The 16,973-nt window shown below is 38.3% G+C and overlaps 1 protein-coding gene across 15 annotated transcripts in view; it reads right to left on the reverse strand.

The window, feature by feature from the left end:
* Positions 1 to 16,973, reverse strand: part of POU2F1 (POU class 2 homeobox 1) — a 121,923-nt gene that overhangs the window by 31,197 nt on the left and 73,753 nt on the right. For 7 of the 15 annotated variants that reach the window (XM_075169798.1, XM_075169816.1, XM_075169826.1 and 4 more), the window contains 4 exons: positions 15,961 to 16,014; positions 14,212 to 14,331; positions 12,297 to 12,476; positions 6,321 to 6,447 (listed from right to left, as the gene is read on the reverse strand). In XM_075169798.1, the coding sequence (XP_075025899.1) occupies positions 6,321 to 6,447; positions 12,297 to 12,476; positions 14,212 to 14,331; positions 15,961 to 16,014 (481 nt within the window). Of the gene's footprint in view, positions 1 to 6,320; positions 6,448 to 12,296; positions 12,477 to 14,123; positions 14,186 to 14,211; positions 14,332 to 15,960; positions 16,015 to 16,973 lie in introns of those variants that run through there. The other 8 variants (XM_075169771.1, XM_075169788.1, XM_075169866.1 and 5 more) reach the window with 6 other exon arrangements.

Consider the following 16,973-nt stretch of genomic DNA (forward strand, 5'->3'; position numbering starts at 1 on the left):
CTGAAGAGCACAAGATGACTACACTCTTCCTCATTTTATTCTCACTCGTATATTCTGAAGTAATTGTCACTGAAGGACAGTATAAAATATTCTGAACATGTTTAATCTACTGATGTTTCTACATCATTTTATCCTATTTAAGAAATACTGATACAAGGCATCTCAGGCAGAAACTGGAGAAAGAACAAGTTAGTTCAACCATCAGGGGATGGGGAAAGCAGCTGAACTGTTTTGGCAAAATATGCATCTCTTCTACTGACTTACTGTCTTTTCAGACAGTTGCCATGCATACGCTTTGCACTCTTGTTGGCTTCCATGGGTGGGCAGCTGCAGTTTTGCTCTTTTCAGACATGACTTGTACTAGTCTAAGCTTCACCTTCATTTTTTTTCTGAGAAGAAACTACTGGTCCCCACTTCGATCCAAGATAACTTCAGTGACTTAACTTACAGACCACATAGTGCAGCCTTTTAAATACAGTGTAAGTCCAAAACTGCACCTTTTAGGCAACTGCTGAGATACTGGTGTTTCAACTTTGCTGTTTCCTTAGGGACTCATACTGGCATCAATACTGTTTAACATCTTTATTACCAATAAGGTTGGTGGGACAAAAATATATTCTCAGCAAGTTTGTGGACAATACCAAATACACGAAGAGTGGTCAACAGGCGAGAAGACAGGCTGGACAAATGGAACCTCATGAAGATCAATGCAGGAAAATGCAACGTCCTGCATGGGGGCTGGAATAACCCTCTGCAGCAATAGAGGGTGGGCACTAGCTGGGCTAGAAAGCAGTTTTGCAGAAAAAAGACTGTCTTGGAGGACAATAAGATGAACAGGAGCCAGCAGTGCGTCCTTACAATAAAGGCAGCCAACCACGTCCTGGGCTATATTCGCAAGAGTGCAGGTTAAGGGCTGTGATTCTTCCCCTCCATTTGGCACTTGTGAGACCACATCTGGAGTAGTGTGTCCAGCCTTGGGTTTCCCACTACAAGAAACAATGACATCCTGGATTTTGTACATTCAAGGCCCACAAGGGTGGCTAACAGGCTGGAACACCCATACGAGAAATGGGTAAGTGAGCTAGTTTGTTCAGCCTTATGAGAAGACTAAGGTGAGATCCTATTGCTGTCTTCAAAGACAGAAATGGACTTTTCTTAAGGGTGCACAGTAATGAGATGCAACAGACATAAGTTGGAACATGGAAAACTCCAACTAGATATAAGGAAACAATTTTTTTTTTTTTTTTTTTTTTTTTTTTTAAAACCATGAGTGGTCAACTATTAGGGCAGGTACTTGAAGAGGTTGCAGAATCTCCATCCTTGGAGAAGTTCAACCCCAACTAGCCGAGGTGCTGAGCACTCTGCTGTAATCGGACCTGCTTTGGGCAATACTACATGACCTCTTCTAGAGGTCCTTTCCAACCTACATGATTTTTTGAATCTATAAAAATTAATATTGTACTTGTATACTTAACTTCACAGAGGTAGTGTTTCTAACCCTCTGCTTTGGGTTCTAAGAGCCCAGTGGTATTATTGCATTAAATATGGCATACAAATCACCTACATGATGCTCCAAAAGAATGACTGCATGGAAGTAGATAAGGATTTATGCAAAAGTATGATGCTTTAGAGGTATTTAATTTTTTTTTAATAGTTAAAGTAAATGCATCTACCATCATCCAGGACTCTTCCTGTAATGTCTACGAGTAGCATGAATAGTGGCCCAAGCCAAAAAACTCTTCCTGCCAGCCAACAGTCCCCACGGACTGATCTGGGGTTCAGTTCTTACTGTCTAAAATTAAACAAAAGATAAAACAAACATTCAAGTGCAAATTTTTTCAGCATAATTTTAAAAAAGTTGGCCCAGAAGCATAATACATAATTCATCCCTAGCTGATCTCCCAGAAGAGTGAATTTTTTAATCTAAGAGGAACTTGACTGCTTTTTCTCTGCCAAAGCTGTTCATCTTCTCACAGACATATCCTGGAAGTTAGCTTGCAAGACAAAGCCATTACAATGTCATAATTTGATTAACTGGAAACAACAGAAAGGGAAAAAGGAAGGGTGTCACACCACATATTACATACAGTGCCATTTGATCAACTGTTGATGCAAAGAAACTTCTGGGCACTTTGGTGTACCTCATTTTATCAAATCTAGATCTTCCAAAATGGGGACTCGTAGTTGGAATTATATTGGGACCCAACACAGGAGAGAAAGTACTAACCTATGCATTCCTACAAATCTGTTCCACTGAGATGTTAAGGTGCTGCATGCTGCTGCACCTTTTGCAGTACTCAGGTACCCTTTAAGATCAGTTCAAGAACATGAAGCAAATGTGCTGAAGTTGGTGAACTGTGGTTTTGAAGAGTACCAATTCAGTGATCCATGCAAAGGTGCTGCCACACTACTTCAATGAAAGTCAGCATTTTTACCCATTGATGTTCGGATGGTTAGAAGCAAAGACTATTTCAAAGAGGACAGTAAATATTAAGCACTTAATTCATATCTTGGTAATGGGTATTTGCAGCACAGGGGAAAAAGTCACCATTTAAATCACTCCTTCCAAGTTCTTCCTCTTTCCACTTCAAGGTCTCCCCTCTTATTTGGGGAATGAGTTTGAGTCAGCTACATTTTATTAAACTGCTGTGTCAGCAAATATTGAGGGGACCATAGCACTTTCACCTGATTCACATAGCATATTATTAATAAAATGAGGAGTCGTCCTGTAAGGGCAGCGCAGGTGCACAATCTCAGATGAGATGAACACTTGTCCATTACAAATTTGATGCATCTGAGAAGAAACACAGGTAACTTCAGGCATCTTCATCCTCACACTGGGTGAGGGAGCTGCACTCTGATTTATGGTACCAGAGGCCAGCAGGACAGGTACCAATGTTTAACATTCATTATCCCATTTGAAAAATGTGTTTGGTTTTGGTTTTTTTTTTAATTATACAAGTAAAGTCTCAAAGTCTGTAGGACAAGTACACAAAAAGAGAACAGGACTGGATTTGGCCTGCTATCATCATCCCAGGTATTTTTACAATAAAGAAATGAAATCATAAACAAGGTCTTTAATAATAAACAGCAATAACTTGCAAATAGGTAGGCCCAGTTTCAACGTTTAAAGCTAATTAGTATCTTCTCTTCCACATTTGCCTTTCTGGATACTTTCTTTATAAGTAAACCTCCTTGATAATGATGCAGTCTTTTCTCAGATCTTAACAACTTCTGTTTGCAAGATTAATTTAAATGAAATGCAGCACTGTTTCTCCTCTCCATTCAGATTTTTACCGATACGATTTTTATTGGCAATATCTTCCAAGTAGAAAGGTAAACAATCATCTGATGAGGGTAATATTTTTAAGAAGCAGCTATAATTGCAGTAAAGGATATTGAACTGATTATTCCAGAGACAGATCTATTAGATACAAGAACAGATACAAGAGGTATAAAGACTGTACAAGGTGCTACATTCCTGCCTGTGACTTTAACAATAAAATGGCAACAATAATTGCTCCGAAAAGAAATTGTTCCAAATCCCTATTTCCATTCAATCTTCTGCATATCTGCTGAGGCTTGAAACAATTCCTTCAAGTTATAATGTTACCTATTACACACCATGAAAAACATGAACTTTACAATTTGTTTCACGTAAGCCACTGAATAACCAGAAATCATGTGGAAAAAGAAGATGACATTAGACATATGGCAGTGGATTTATGGGGAGAATTTCACATCTGCTGCTGTGATCTATAATGTGTGTTGAAGAAAGATAGCAGTATAACATCCTGATTGTTGATTAATATTTTAGGTATTGATTTTCTAAATTTTCCAGAAGTTGGATCTAAGCCATGATGTTCAACCCCCTCCAAGAATCTAAATATGATTGCTGATGATTGCATTACTCTGCACCGCATCACCTCTTCAAGTAAAAGAAGCTTTTCTCTACCAAATGTTTACATATCTTCTACGATCTTGCTTAGAGATACTATTCTTCACTTATTTCCCTCAAAACTGTTCTCTTGCATTACAACGTTTCTCATTTACATCATTACATGGCATGTACAAAATATGTAGTGTAGTCTGTAAAGCAATAATTTCTTCCAGAATAGATAACCTATAAATAAATCTGAATTTTCATTTTAGTTATTAAATGCATACATATATGTGTGTGTCTGTGTGTATAAAGCTGCATGCAGTACCAATGAGGCATCCAAAAAAATCTGAATGCCGTTGGTTTTAAAGAAAGCTCTATGTTAGTTTCTTCAGAATATTTATTATTTTACGAAGCTGACTAATGGAGCAATAGGACAAGAACATGGAAAAATCAGTTGCAACAGCAAATAACAAAATAAAAACACACACTTTCTCAATCTTTCTCATAAATAATAACATACTGTTTGAGATCTTCTAACAATAACCATGAAATACTGCAAAAAGCCATACCAAAAAGTGAGATAAGGGGCATTATGACATACATGTTGCTTTATCGTTGAGTGCTCATGAAGAAAATTAGATCCATTCAAGCATTTCCGTTTGGAAGGTTGTCACACACTAATGGCCTATGGTCAGAATACAGAATATAAATCTTCCTACATTTTTTGAGCTATTCAGTTGTCCAGGCTGCACATTACCAGTAAAACATGGTGTTTCTACACACACTGCGTCACTGATGACAGCAATATGCAGCTCAAATTGCAGTGAAGAAATTATTTTCAGAGATGGCCCCTGGAGAAGGTACTATGAAAACCTCTTCTGGTAGTTATTCTACTTCAGAAGATTTTAAACAAACAAACAAACAGCCTTCCCTCCTTTCTATAATGCAAACAATTCATTTTGAGAGACGAATATAATTTGCTTCTATTAGTTTCCTTTTCTGTGAAGCATCTTCAGAGATATTTTAGAAAACCAGCAGAAGTTAGCTGAAAAATGTAGGCAGACACTAATACCATTGAGTTTTTCAAAACAATGCTTTTGTGCTTGCTATTTCCTTAAAAGAATTATTTAAAAAAAAAAGCCTATTTTAAAGAATCTTTGAACTAAATTTTGGTGAAGTTTGATTTCTTCTAGAAGAATATTCTAAGCTTATAAGTTCTGCTTCATTTTAAGAAACTAGTACATCACTAAATGCCTCCATGAATAGTCTTTTAGCCATTTGCTATCAGTGTTGGTGTAAAAGCTCTCCTAAATCAAGTCCTATTAAAAGAAAGTTAATTTTGACTAACCCTTTATTCAAATGTGAGAGCATTCAGTGAGAGAGCTTCAGCATAATGCCAAGCCAGTTCTGTATCTATAGTATATAAGAAGGAATGATGCATGAAAAAATTGAAAGGAACAGAAGAAAATGAGGTACAAAGAGCTGCTTTATAGGACAGCCAGGCTTCTGAAGGACTCTTCAAGCACAACAGGATTTGCCTTCTGAGCAAGAACCTTTGGATTACCAGACCTGAACAACTGAGTAGAGTTCATGTAGAAGAGAAAGGGGGAAAAGACGATTATTGGAGTATATCAGCATAAGAGGCCATGGCTAAATGCAGTCTTCGGTGGGCATCAACAAATGGGGTGCAATCAGTACTGTGATGTATTATTGCAACTTGAATGCATAGTTCTTAGAGCAAAGCTCCTGTGCAACATCTTAACTAGTCTGGCACACTACCACCTACCACTGCCTTGGTTTGCCTTTAGCATGTAAGCCATACCCAGCGTATCACCAAAATAATACTTCCAAGAGTTCTTGTACAAAATCAAGTATTCCAGCTCTTTTCCCAAGATGTAATTATTATTTCAGTTTATGACGAAATTCACTGTACCCTTTAGGCTTAAGGACTTTTCTAGTCTCCCACAAGGACTCTTGATTTTGTAATCTTTTTCCAGTCTTAGAATTTTGTAGCCCTTTTGGCATTGACGTAATCCGGACAGCCCACACACCCTCCAGGCCTCCATCTCCTAGGATTCTGCCTTTGAGTTCTGGAGAGTTGTCTTCTTCAAGTTCTCTTCCCAGTAGGCTTCCTTCTTGAGAGCCTGACCCAGAAATTCAGATGCTGCAGTATTTCCCAAGAGGCGTTGTTGTTAACAAAGATTCCCATGACATGATCTCTGGGGATTGATCCTCCTTGAGAAGTGAGCTACACAAACTTTGACAAGGCTGAGGTCTAACACCCAGAAACTGACAACCTGTTAGAGTCTCCTAATTGCAATACTGTTATTTCTCCTAGGGAGTATCAACAGTTAGTGAAGGTGTATAAACCACCTCAGTTTCACCTTCTCCTCTAAAAACTTATGTATGTTTTTCTTTTCTGGCAAGGAGCACTTACCCTGCTGCCCCTGCGGTGTTTGTGAGATGATGAACTGTGCTGGCTGCAAGTTGGTTGTTGGATGCACCAACACAAACTGTTGCAGGTTGAGATTCTGCTGCTGAAGCTGCTGCAAGTGCTGCAAATCCTTAAGGAAACAGGGGAAGGGGGGAAAAAAAAAAAAAAAGAAAAAAAAAGAAGAAAGAAAAAGGGAAAGAAAGAGCTGTGTGTTAGACATTTAAGTCAGCCATGACTCCCAATGTAACTAGATTTCCTATCAACCAGTTACATTCTAACATTTAGACATAAAAGTGGATGTCAAACACAGCAGTCCTGCTACTGAATATCCTTTAGGCTGGCAATTTGAATTTCACTGTCCTTCATAAAACCAAACAAAATTTGTTTACCAAATAATCCAGCAAAATATTTCCAGCACTGTTCTGCTTTTTAAAAAAAAACAACAAAAAAACACAATTCCCCCCCCCTCCCCCCCAAAAAAAAAAATGCAGAAGTTTTCAAATACTTTAGACTTATCAGCACCTGGATTTCTCAGACTTATTTTTTGAGGATGCAACTCTGCTACAAAATTCATCGTTGACAAATCAAGCATATTAGCTGGGAGCTATTTTTGTTTATAACAACAACAATCTGCAATTACCATTCTAATCAGCAACAGGAAAGCAAAAAATTGCAGATCCCTAGTGTGCACTCTGGTTGTTCAGGTCAAATTTTGGGAAGTAGCTAACTCAAATAGTAAATAAATATATTTGATTAGTTCTGAAACAAATTACAATCAGCTTAATAGACATAGCTATAATTATGGTTAAAAGGAATAAACCAAAACACTGCACTATTGTAGAACTCTACTTTTATGTATTTAAACCATTCAGAACTATTAATTTTCTATAATTAAATGAGTGGTCTCAACGTAAATGCTGATCTCTGAGAAACTGAACCATCAAGAAAAATACTTCAGCTTGCTGTTTAGCTGGAGAACGAAAGCAGAGAATTGCTTAAAAATATTCCCCCCAAACTAGCCTTTTTCTTTTCATCTTCTCCAAACAGGACAATAAGTAACTGAAGAGTAACTGAAATTTGAAAATTGAAGCACAATGTGAAGCCAGCCAACATAACAGAGGTAATCTATGAAAACTATCTATATACATGTGTAGAATCCTTCCATCTTTCTAAGAAGAAGCTGTTTCAAAATACCCACCAAGCAGGTGGATAAAAGCCCGAAATATTCCCCACATTTAGAACCTCCCATTAAACAAATCAAACAAACAAAGCAAAAAACCTCCCAAAACTCTATTTCAGATAAATTACTCAGATACCGGGGTACCTGTTTCCGGACAGATACCCTCTTCTGGGTCCAACTGTGTCAGAAGATGTTAACAATGCCAGTCTGCTCCTAAACAGTGCTCAGTCTGGCTGCTTGAATGGGGCTGCTCCTTTTAATATACTTCCTAACATACTTGAGTTTAAGTGAGCCAGACTAACAACGACCTGCTTCTTAAAGCCAGTAAAGTAGCCCCCATACATTCTGACTGATGCAGGTTACTGAGCACTCACACAAGCTGCTCAGCCAGCAGATGTGAAAGGCCATTAACTGCCAGTAACGGAGATCGTGATGGAAAGTCAAGACAGGCTGACAAGGATAACATTTTATTTACACAATACAACCATTTGCAGAATATAGTTATCTGTCTATGACCTTACGTTATTTTAAAACTGTTAAACTAAGACTTAAAAGTCGCAACAATTTCCTTCTGGGGAAGAGGGGTGGAGAGTGTCACTGGGTGGAAAGGAAGATTAGGGAGGCAAAAAAATAGGGTCTCCATTGATTTATGAGACCAGAGACATGCACTATAAGAAAACGACTACTTAACCTGCATTACAAAGACGCTGGCCATCAATCACTTAGGCAGCTTGGTCATGTTAAGTCAAAAGCATGCAGTGTAATAATATGGTAGACAGACACCAGATGGATTGACCAAGCAATGCTCTTTAAGAAATGGAAACTTCCATTTCATAAGAGAATAGTAAAATTTTAAAAAGTGTCCCCCACCGCAACAGAGTGTTTTTAAAGTTGATAGGATTGTTTGCGTTCAGAAGATTTGAGAAGTACTGCAACCACTCCTATGAAATCGAGGCCAATTTCCCTCCTAAAAAAGAGAGATATAACTGCTCCAGTTTTTCCCAGGAACTCCACGTTTCTTCTGACTTCATATCATAAAGTTACATTGGTCGGAACTGCTACTAAAAACTCACTTCTTGAGCCCAACACGACATGGACCTCCACACATTTTCAATGTTCTACTGGTTACCTTTGCAGATTGAGCAGACCCACCAGCACAGAGGGGCTCATACTGAATTGGATGTGAGAACTAGATACAGAGGAAGAAACAGAAAGAGTAGCGCAAGCTGATTAAGGCTGTGAACGCTGGCTCTCTTCAAAGAAATTAAGAGAGGCTGAAGGATGAAAATAGAGGTGGATAAGAGAAAAAGTAGAAACACAAAAGGAAGAGTTGGGAAGAAATTTTTGAAGGAAAAAGTACGGGCAGAAAAACAGCTAGGTTGAGGACCTCCCCCACCAAAAGCAAATGAAGAAAACCCCGCCAAATGACCAAGTAGATCTCAGATGATTTGAAGAAGCACCACAGGAGATGGAGTTACATACAAGAAAGAATACAAAGAAACAGTGGCAGTGTATTTGTAAGAACAAAGGAGGAGAGCTTTTTGTTTAAGACTATAGTATTCATAACACAGGGTACCCAGCTAAGACATGACAGCTCTTATCATCAGGCTCTTACACTTTAATATGAGAAAACTGTTTTTAAATTGAGGCCTCAGGGATAACTGGTATAAGCAATCTTATTCTGTGCATCTGCCTTGGTAAATGGTTTCTTAGCTGAGTCTTGTTTAAATACAGAAATATAATTCCGTAACGCAGAATGGAAACGATACCTCCAAGGCTAATCACTCTTAAATAGCCCTACCAGCCCCTCAAATTCATTTGAAATCCAACTTTATTTCTACCTGGGGAAAGTTTTATTATTTAGTTAATTGTAGCATTACAATAAATCTCCCAATAGCAACCATGCGAACAGCCCTGACACTGTTTTCCTATACTGATCTTTTTTTTCCTCAATGGTAAAATCTGTATACTAGCACAAGCACACAGAAAGAGATGGAAAGAATTTTGGGGAAACATGCATGTCTTCTGTTGCTGCCTAAAAATTTAGAAAGATCAAAACAATCCAACTCCTACCTCAGCAGAATAATCTGCTACGTCTTGACGTAAGTTTTTTAGTTTTTAAAAAAAATCATCTAAAGTTCTAAATACGATGCGATTATCTCTAGTTACAACTTCAGTACAAACTTAAGCATCTCTGTCATTTTGAGGTGTATATCATATAAACACTGATCATGGATCCTGAACACAAGTAAAGTTTACAAAGAACTCCAAAGCTTGGTACAACTGTTTAGTGACAATTTAGTATCAGCCCAGCAGCAGCACTAACATCTTACCAGACTGCTGCAGCAGATACCTTATATTAACTGCAGTGCAGATTAAAGAAGTCATGCTTGTGCAATTAGTTAATTAAAATAAATATGGTAATCCCCCTGCTGCAGAGACCTGCCAGTTAATCAATTATTCAAAAATCATCAATTAAAACAAACATTCAGCTATTTGTGTAATCAGCTATATGTTTACAATAGCAATGCAAACAAAGCTGAGCACTGTTTATAAATTGTTGTCAAGATGGATCAAAAAGCATGGTGTTACCCACCTACAAACCTAGACAGTAGAAGTCTTCCATAAACTATCTCAAATTATATCCAACATCTGCACAAATTACGGCCTGCACTTTCATCATAAGAAACAGGTAACAAGATTCATCCAAGCTACATTTATATATCAAAATAAACTATCCTAAAAGAAACTAATTGTGAAGTCAAACATTTAAGTAATTAGAAATGCCAGAAAACAAGTGAAACTTTCATTTGTTCCCCTTGTGCTACAAATATACATTACATGGTGGCAACTACATGATCACATGCTATTTTTCATAGAGCCTTCAGCTCAATCACGTGCACAAACCAGGCAATGCTCACTTCAGAAGCTCCTTATGTAATGCCACATGCCTGATCTTTTCAACTCTTCTCAAACACTTCTCTGAAGATTTTGTAAGTTCTGGAGAAAAACTCAGTACTAAATTAGCAATTGTAAATGCTTCACACATTTTCATAGCTTCCCACTGGACTGGAAGAGCGGGATTAGTAACATCTCACACATGCACAACAATGCCTTCAAAAGTATCCACTGATTTGGTGACATATTTGACAAATGTAAAGCCAGAAAGTTCAAGGTACAGATTTTATGAATGCTCTGCACTTCAGTAAAGCAGACCTCACTATCTTAAGCTGCACACCTGGAAGACAACAGGCATACACCTCTGGATCACTTACATTGAGGTTAAAAGACTCACATAATATCAAATGGGAACTCTCTGACAGGTGCATGGAGAGATGTTAGAAGCTAACAATCAACTTCCTCGGCAAGGACATTTCCCATTCTTTTCTTGAAATCTGTCTGTATTATTGGCTACAGACAAAGGCTTAACAAAATTAAGAGATGATCTTGGGAGTTACAAGTTTCCTTGAATGCTACATCCTTGAGTCATCTCCAGATCACGACAGTGAAGTGGGATCCTTTGCTAAAAGAAGTATTAATATCTGGTCACATGACTCATCACAGTGCACCAAGAGGCTCTGTGGCCTTTCAAATGTGGGATGGCATCACTGGCCTCTGTAGGGACAGCCAGAGAGGCCAGAACTTTTAGCCCAACACCACCAAAGTTTGCCACTTCAGCTAATAAAAACAGATAGCACAACCAGGCTGTTATTCAGCTAGTGGACTAGCACAATAAAGCAATAGCACATTTCACCAATGGACTTCACAGATATTTGTGACATTACCATTCTTTTACTTAATCAGCCCTCATGTTTACTTTTTAGACACTTCATCCCAGTTGAATGCAAGTGAAAGTAGTCTGAATAGAAGGTGTCAGACAGTCTTCAAGAACCTGCTCACCTTAAGAAGCAGCAACTTTGGAGATTACATACCCAACATACTTTGCACAGCTAGACTAATCAAACTGAAATATTACATACTGAGAACCTTAATCTATGGAAAGATGGACCTCAGCGTCAGCAACACAATCACCTACTAGTAGTACTCAAGATACCTATGCTGTACATTCGGTTACCCTTGATCAGAAGTCTAAGGAGTTTCCACACTACATATGCTAAGCACAGTCAGTGGCGCTGCATTCTCCATGCTGAATTAAGCCAATCCTGGAAGACCCAGGAGAATCTTTGCTGCCCCTAGTAAGCAGAACTTCCTCGGCAAGCAACTCTTCAGAATTAAGAATTAACAGGTCTTTAGCAGCAGACCATAAAACTGGACAAATTCTGACACCAGACTCATTCTGGCAAGTTTTTCTCTAGACACACCCGAGTGCCCATTCTTTGTGACTGAACTCTAAGCATTAAGCACCAAGCCAAAACAGCACACAAATGTGTCAAGTCAAACTCCCTTTCTTCAGCTCTATCATTTTGCTGTTTGGATCTAACAAGCATCCTTCGTGATATGTAGGTGTCCCTTCCCATCCACGCAGGTCTCGACAAGTGTCATTTCTATGGCGCATCTTTCCATACCCCTTTTTCTCCTTTCTCAAGCTAACCACAAGGAAGAAAATTCAGAAAATACAGCATCTGGTCAGATTCTGGAACAAACTCAGAAGCCCAGTGGAACTGATGAGCAGCTGGTACGCATTCTTTGCTAAAACTATCAACTTCAACCTCACAGCTAAGGATGCATGAGGACTCAAGGACTCTAGAAACTCACTGAATAAGGAATAAAAATATTATTTCAATGAGGCAATTAGTCAAACCTCTTTATTTTCCACCCTCTCAAGCCTCAAGGCTCACCTGTGCAATCTGTATTGGCTGAGATAGAGGGATCTGCGTCATCGGCGTTGCAGCAGAGGCCGAGATGGTGGCACCAGCAGCGCTGTGCTGCTGACTGGCTGAATGCTGCACTGCAGCCGCCAGCAACTGTGCCTGCGCCTGTTGTAGCAATAACTGTTGCTGGGCTGGCGTCAACGTGAGCTATAAATAATTAGAAAACACAGCCATTAATAATGGAAAGAGCCACTTCAGCTACAAAGTCATTAGCTAGCTCATTACTAGTTATATTAACCAGACATTCCTAGAACTATTACTATGGTTCAGCCATTAACTAGCCAATGACTCTGGCCTTAAGTAAGGACAGCTGGCTACTCAACACAGTGTAGGAACCAACCTACCACAGACCTGACATAAACCAAACCGCACAAACGCAAACATTTGCACTTACTGGAACCTACAAAACCTAACTTTACTCCTAAGTTTTCTTCACAACTCCACCAGGAGGTTCAGAAAAAAGGTAATTAAGTAGCAAGCAAAAGAAAAGAATCAGTATTGCCAGGATTTGAAAGGAAATTTACACCCAGCAGAACAGCAAGTGATTAGCCAGATGAATGAGAAGCAAGAACACTGGCTATGGCTACTGAACAAACTGATAACACCCCAGCTGCTTCACATTAGCATGAATCCCTGCCATATTCCATCATTTCCATTATGCCCTAAGATATAAGTAAAGAACATGAGCTCCATTTGTTTCTCTCCTAGTCTCCCCATCTGCTTTTTTTTTTTTTTTAAATAGAATAGAGTTGGCAACTTTACATCCCTTCCCTTTCCCAAACACGCATTATCTCTGTGAAACAGGTGGCAGCACTCTCCCCTTTACATGTAAATGAATCTTGATGCCCATATTTACTACAATCCATATCTGCATAGGCCTGGAGTTCTGAATGTTTCACTACTGCAGACAATCTTAAATTAAAACAAACCAATATTTTTTAAGAATGAGAAAAATAATAAAATATGCTGGGTTATAATAACGTATTAAAACAGTTTCACTTTTAAAACTTTCAAATGTAATTAACCAAAAACTAAATAGGATGTTATTTACACACTAGCATATGAGAAGATTTAACAACTGAACGTGAAATTAAGACATCATTTCATTCAAGTGTAGATATGATCTAACCTAATACTTCAAATCATAAATACGTTGTCGGAGCAACTGCCCTAAATTCTTAACATGCAAACTCTTAAAACTGCAAAGCTGATTACGTGGAAGCAAACTCTAACCAAACTAGCCCATTCACAAAACTTGCTTGTTTTTAAATGACTGAAAGCATTTACAACAATTCAGAAACACCAGTAATCCTAAAACAACAGTTATTCCATAATTACTCCCAAAGCCTTGCAATTAAAAACCCTCAAAATTGGTAGGTTAAAACAGAAGGGTTGAATAGGCTTAAGGCAAGCACTAATATAGTTACTTAAAAAGAAATGTTTTTGAGAAGAGGAAGAATTAGTGTTAGCAGTGCCCGTCATTTTTGTTCTTCACCCAGCTATCCGATAAGATTTAGCCTCATGCTCCCATGCCGCATTTTTAATCTTGCAAAAAAACCCAAAAATTTCCTCTTCACAACATCAGTGACTTTCTTATTTGTACACACACCAGGTTTTAATTTCATTGCAAAGTCAAGACGGATACTGAGAACAGAGAGAAAGATTTTTTTTCTTTTTGGAAGCAAATACTTTGCAACAAAAACCAAAGATTTAAGTCTGCTTTTTTATAGGAAGATATTTTCTGTCCTCTCTTTCACTCAAGTTTCTTCCTATGTTGAAGGAAATGACAATAACCTTCACTGACAGTTCTACAGGGACTGCCGTAGATACTGCCATCATTTGCTGGACAGGAGGCTTTGCAGTATACTTGGGTAAATCTTACCCCAGTGATCTGTCCTCCGGCCAGCATGAGCTGGGTCTGGGGTATGGCCGCCTGCACTGAAGGCTGCTGGGAAGGCTGGCTTGGCTGCTGAGAGTCCCCAGATTCTTCATTAGATTTAGACTAGTCGAAAAAAAAAATACAACTCTTTATAGTGTAAAACACATGTTAATGTATAACAGTGCTATCTCAACACTGCACAATAAAAATCTTTCATCTGCATACAAAAAGCCCTTGGGCTTATTTTAAGAGTGTGTTTAAGCAATGGCTCTATGTGCCCACCATCTCAGCTACGATTGCTCAAACATGTCTGAGGGTAACGCAGTTTAAACAAAACAAAAAGACTCTCAGGTCTTCTATAACTCTTTGACATTATTTTCAGGTCTCATTTCATTTTACGCAATGCAACTGAAGCTGACACTACCTTTCACCATAAAGAAAGAAAAGGTTGTTAAAATTATTCATTGCCTAAAATCCTTAACAATGGAACAAGGAAAAGGAGATCGTGTTTTCTGTATCTGCATCCTGTGCCTCTAAGTCATCATACTGTTGGCTTATACGGAACTGATTTGAGAAATCCTCACGTTTACCTACCTACAGCAAAATACGTAATATTATACAGTGCTTTTAAATAATGAAAGTTTAGCATTTATTTAATTGAAAGCTGCTTTATTTTAAAAGATTTGGGCGGTTTTGATTTTTTTGTGTGTGGTTTTAGTTTTTGGGGTTTTTTTAAACAGACGAAATTGTGAAGACATGAGGGAGGAAATGCAAGTGCATGAAGAGGGGGAGAGAGTTTCATGATAATTAAAACTGGTTATGCAGAACATTGAAATTCTGCATAGATTTGCATATTTTCCACCACCTGTTTTGGGGACTGCAGAGCAGGCTAATTAACATAAAGGCTCTGATTAATTCTGCCAGTCATTGAGCGATAATTACAGCGCAGGACTGTAAACATTCTGCACTGGAGATACAGCCTGTTTGCCAACATCTCTCTCAGGGATGGAAGTTTACCATGGCAACCAAGGCAATTTTCTGCCTCCTTCCTCTTAGAAAGGAAGGTCACTACACCTCCTCTTCTTTCCAAATTGTTATTATGTATAAGTGGGTCCACATTCTATTGCATTTCATGTAATGCACTACCTACATTCTTTAATAACAAGCAATACTGAAACCAGTTTTCAACAAAACTCCATCCCTTTTTCCCCTTAATATAGTACTGAGAGGAAGTGGCACGTTAACTGATGCTAAGTGTTCAGCATCATAAAAAAAGTTCGAAAGCTTTGTTGTCTCATGTATATTATTAAACAACAGTTACTCTGACTTATTTTGAAATCACTATGTGTTATTTACACAGGCAATCTACACTAGCCACATTACATAGTTAACGTTGCATTATACTCCTATATTCAGCTACCAGAAGTAAGGACAAATTGCAAAGTAGTACTTGCTATGTTTAAAATAAGAGAATAAATGGAAGAACATGAAATATTCCTGGAGTTTTTTAGTTTTCACGATACAACACCTGACTGAAATTCAGTATAAAGTTATGATCACTGCATGTTTTAAACAACTCCAGTTTCTGAATGCTGATTTAGTTATAAAACTATTATTCCTTCATACCTATCACTTGCAAAACCAGTCAGAATGAAGAGAGTAACATATCCTAGGCTAAAAACTATCTCTAATGGGACCGTAATGCTGTTTGGAGCAAGAGAAGGACAAGCAGCAGAAGGAAACTGTCTTTACCTGTACATTTAAGGACTGAGCAGCAGCCTGTAAACTTGTTCCAGCGAGCTGGACCTACAACACAGTGCAAAAATGGAAATGAAATAGAATCCAGAATACAGAAAACTTTAACAATGTAAGAAGAACAACCTCCCCACCCGGCACCCCAACAAAAACTCCCCCAAGAACAACACACGCCCCTCTAACACCTGAATCAGTGAAATAGGAGTTATGCTCCAGGCTGGAAAAAAATCTCTAAGACTCTTCCACAGCCTTATTTGTCTACCTCTTGCTGAACATATTCCTGCTTAGGGATCTAGACATTATCATGAAATGGAGTTGAAACAGAGCATTTTGGGATGGACAGGCTAACTATTCCTATTCCTGTTAAAAAAATCCAGGCTTCAGGGGAGGGTGTTAAGCTCTACTCATCATCATCCTTCTAGTATTTCGGAATGGGTCTTACCCAAATATGTACACTGCATTCACCTGCTTCCTTATACGACAGAGGACCAATCACCTGCATAGCACAAAACCCCCAGCATAAACACTCTTCCTCAAATCAATCCATTCAAGTATTTGCAGTCCTCAGCCACTGAAAAGATGATCTCAATACAGAGGACTGGAGACACTTTACAAAGGCTGTATTGATTCAGGTATACTCAAAACTTGAATTCAATGTTTGTGATTAACAGGTCTAAAGAAGTTCTTGTGGGTTAGCAGTGAAGAAAAGCTGATGCTTCAGAAAGTGAGATTTTTAAAGAGTGTTAATTTTATCTCTAATAAGGATTTTCTCTGTACAAGAAGTGCTAAATTTTCATTTACTGAAGACCGTCTTAATCAGTCTCGCCTTGTTTCTACCACCACTCCTACTATAAAGAAAGAATGCTATGTAATTAATTACCAACACTTTCAAAGGTCAGTTACAGCCTGTAGTGAATTCCATCTCTGGCCATGTTTGAAAACCACTGCTCATTTGAAAAACAGGCAACACATAAGGATACAATAAAGCATAGCAAAATATAGCACTCTTG

The sequence above is a fragment of the Calonectris borealis genome, chromosome 1, assembly GCF_964195595.1.
Source record: "Calonectris borealis chromosome 1, bCalBor7.hap1.2, whole genome shotgun sequence".
NCBI lineage: Eukaryota > Metazoa > Chordata > Aves > Procellariiformes > Procellariidae > Calonectris > Calonectris borealis.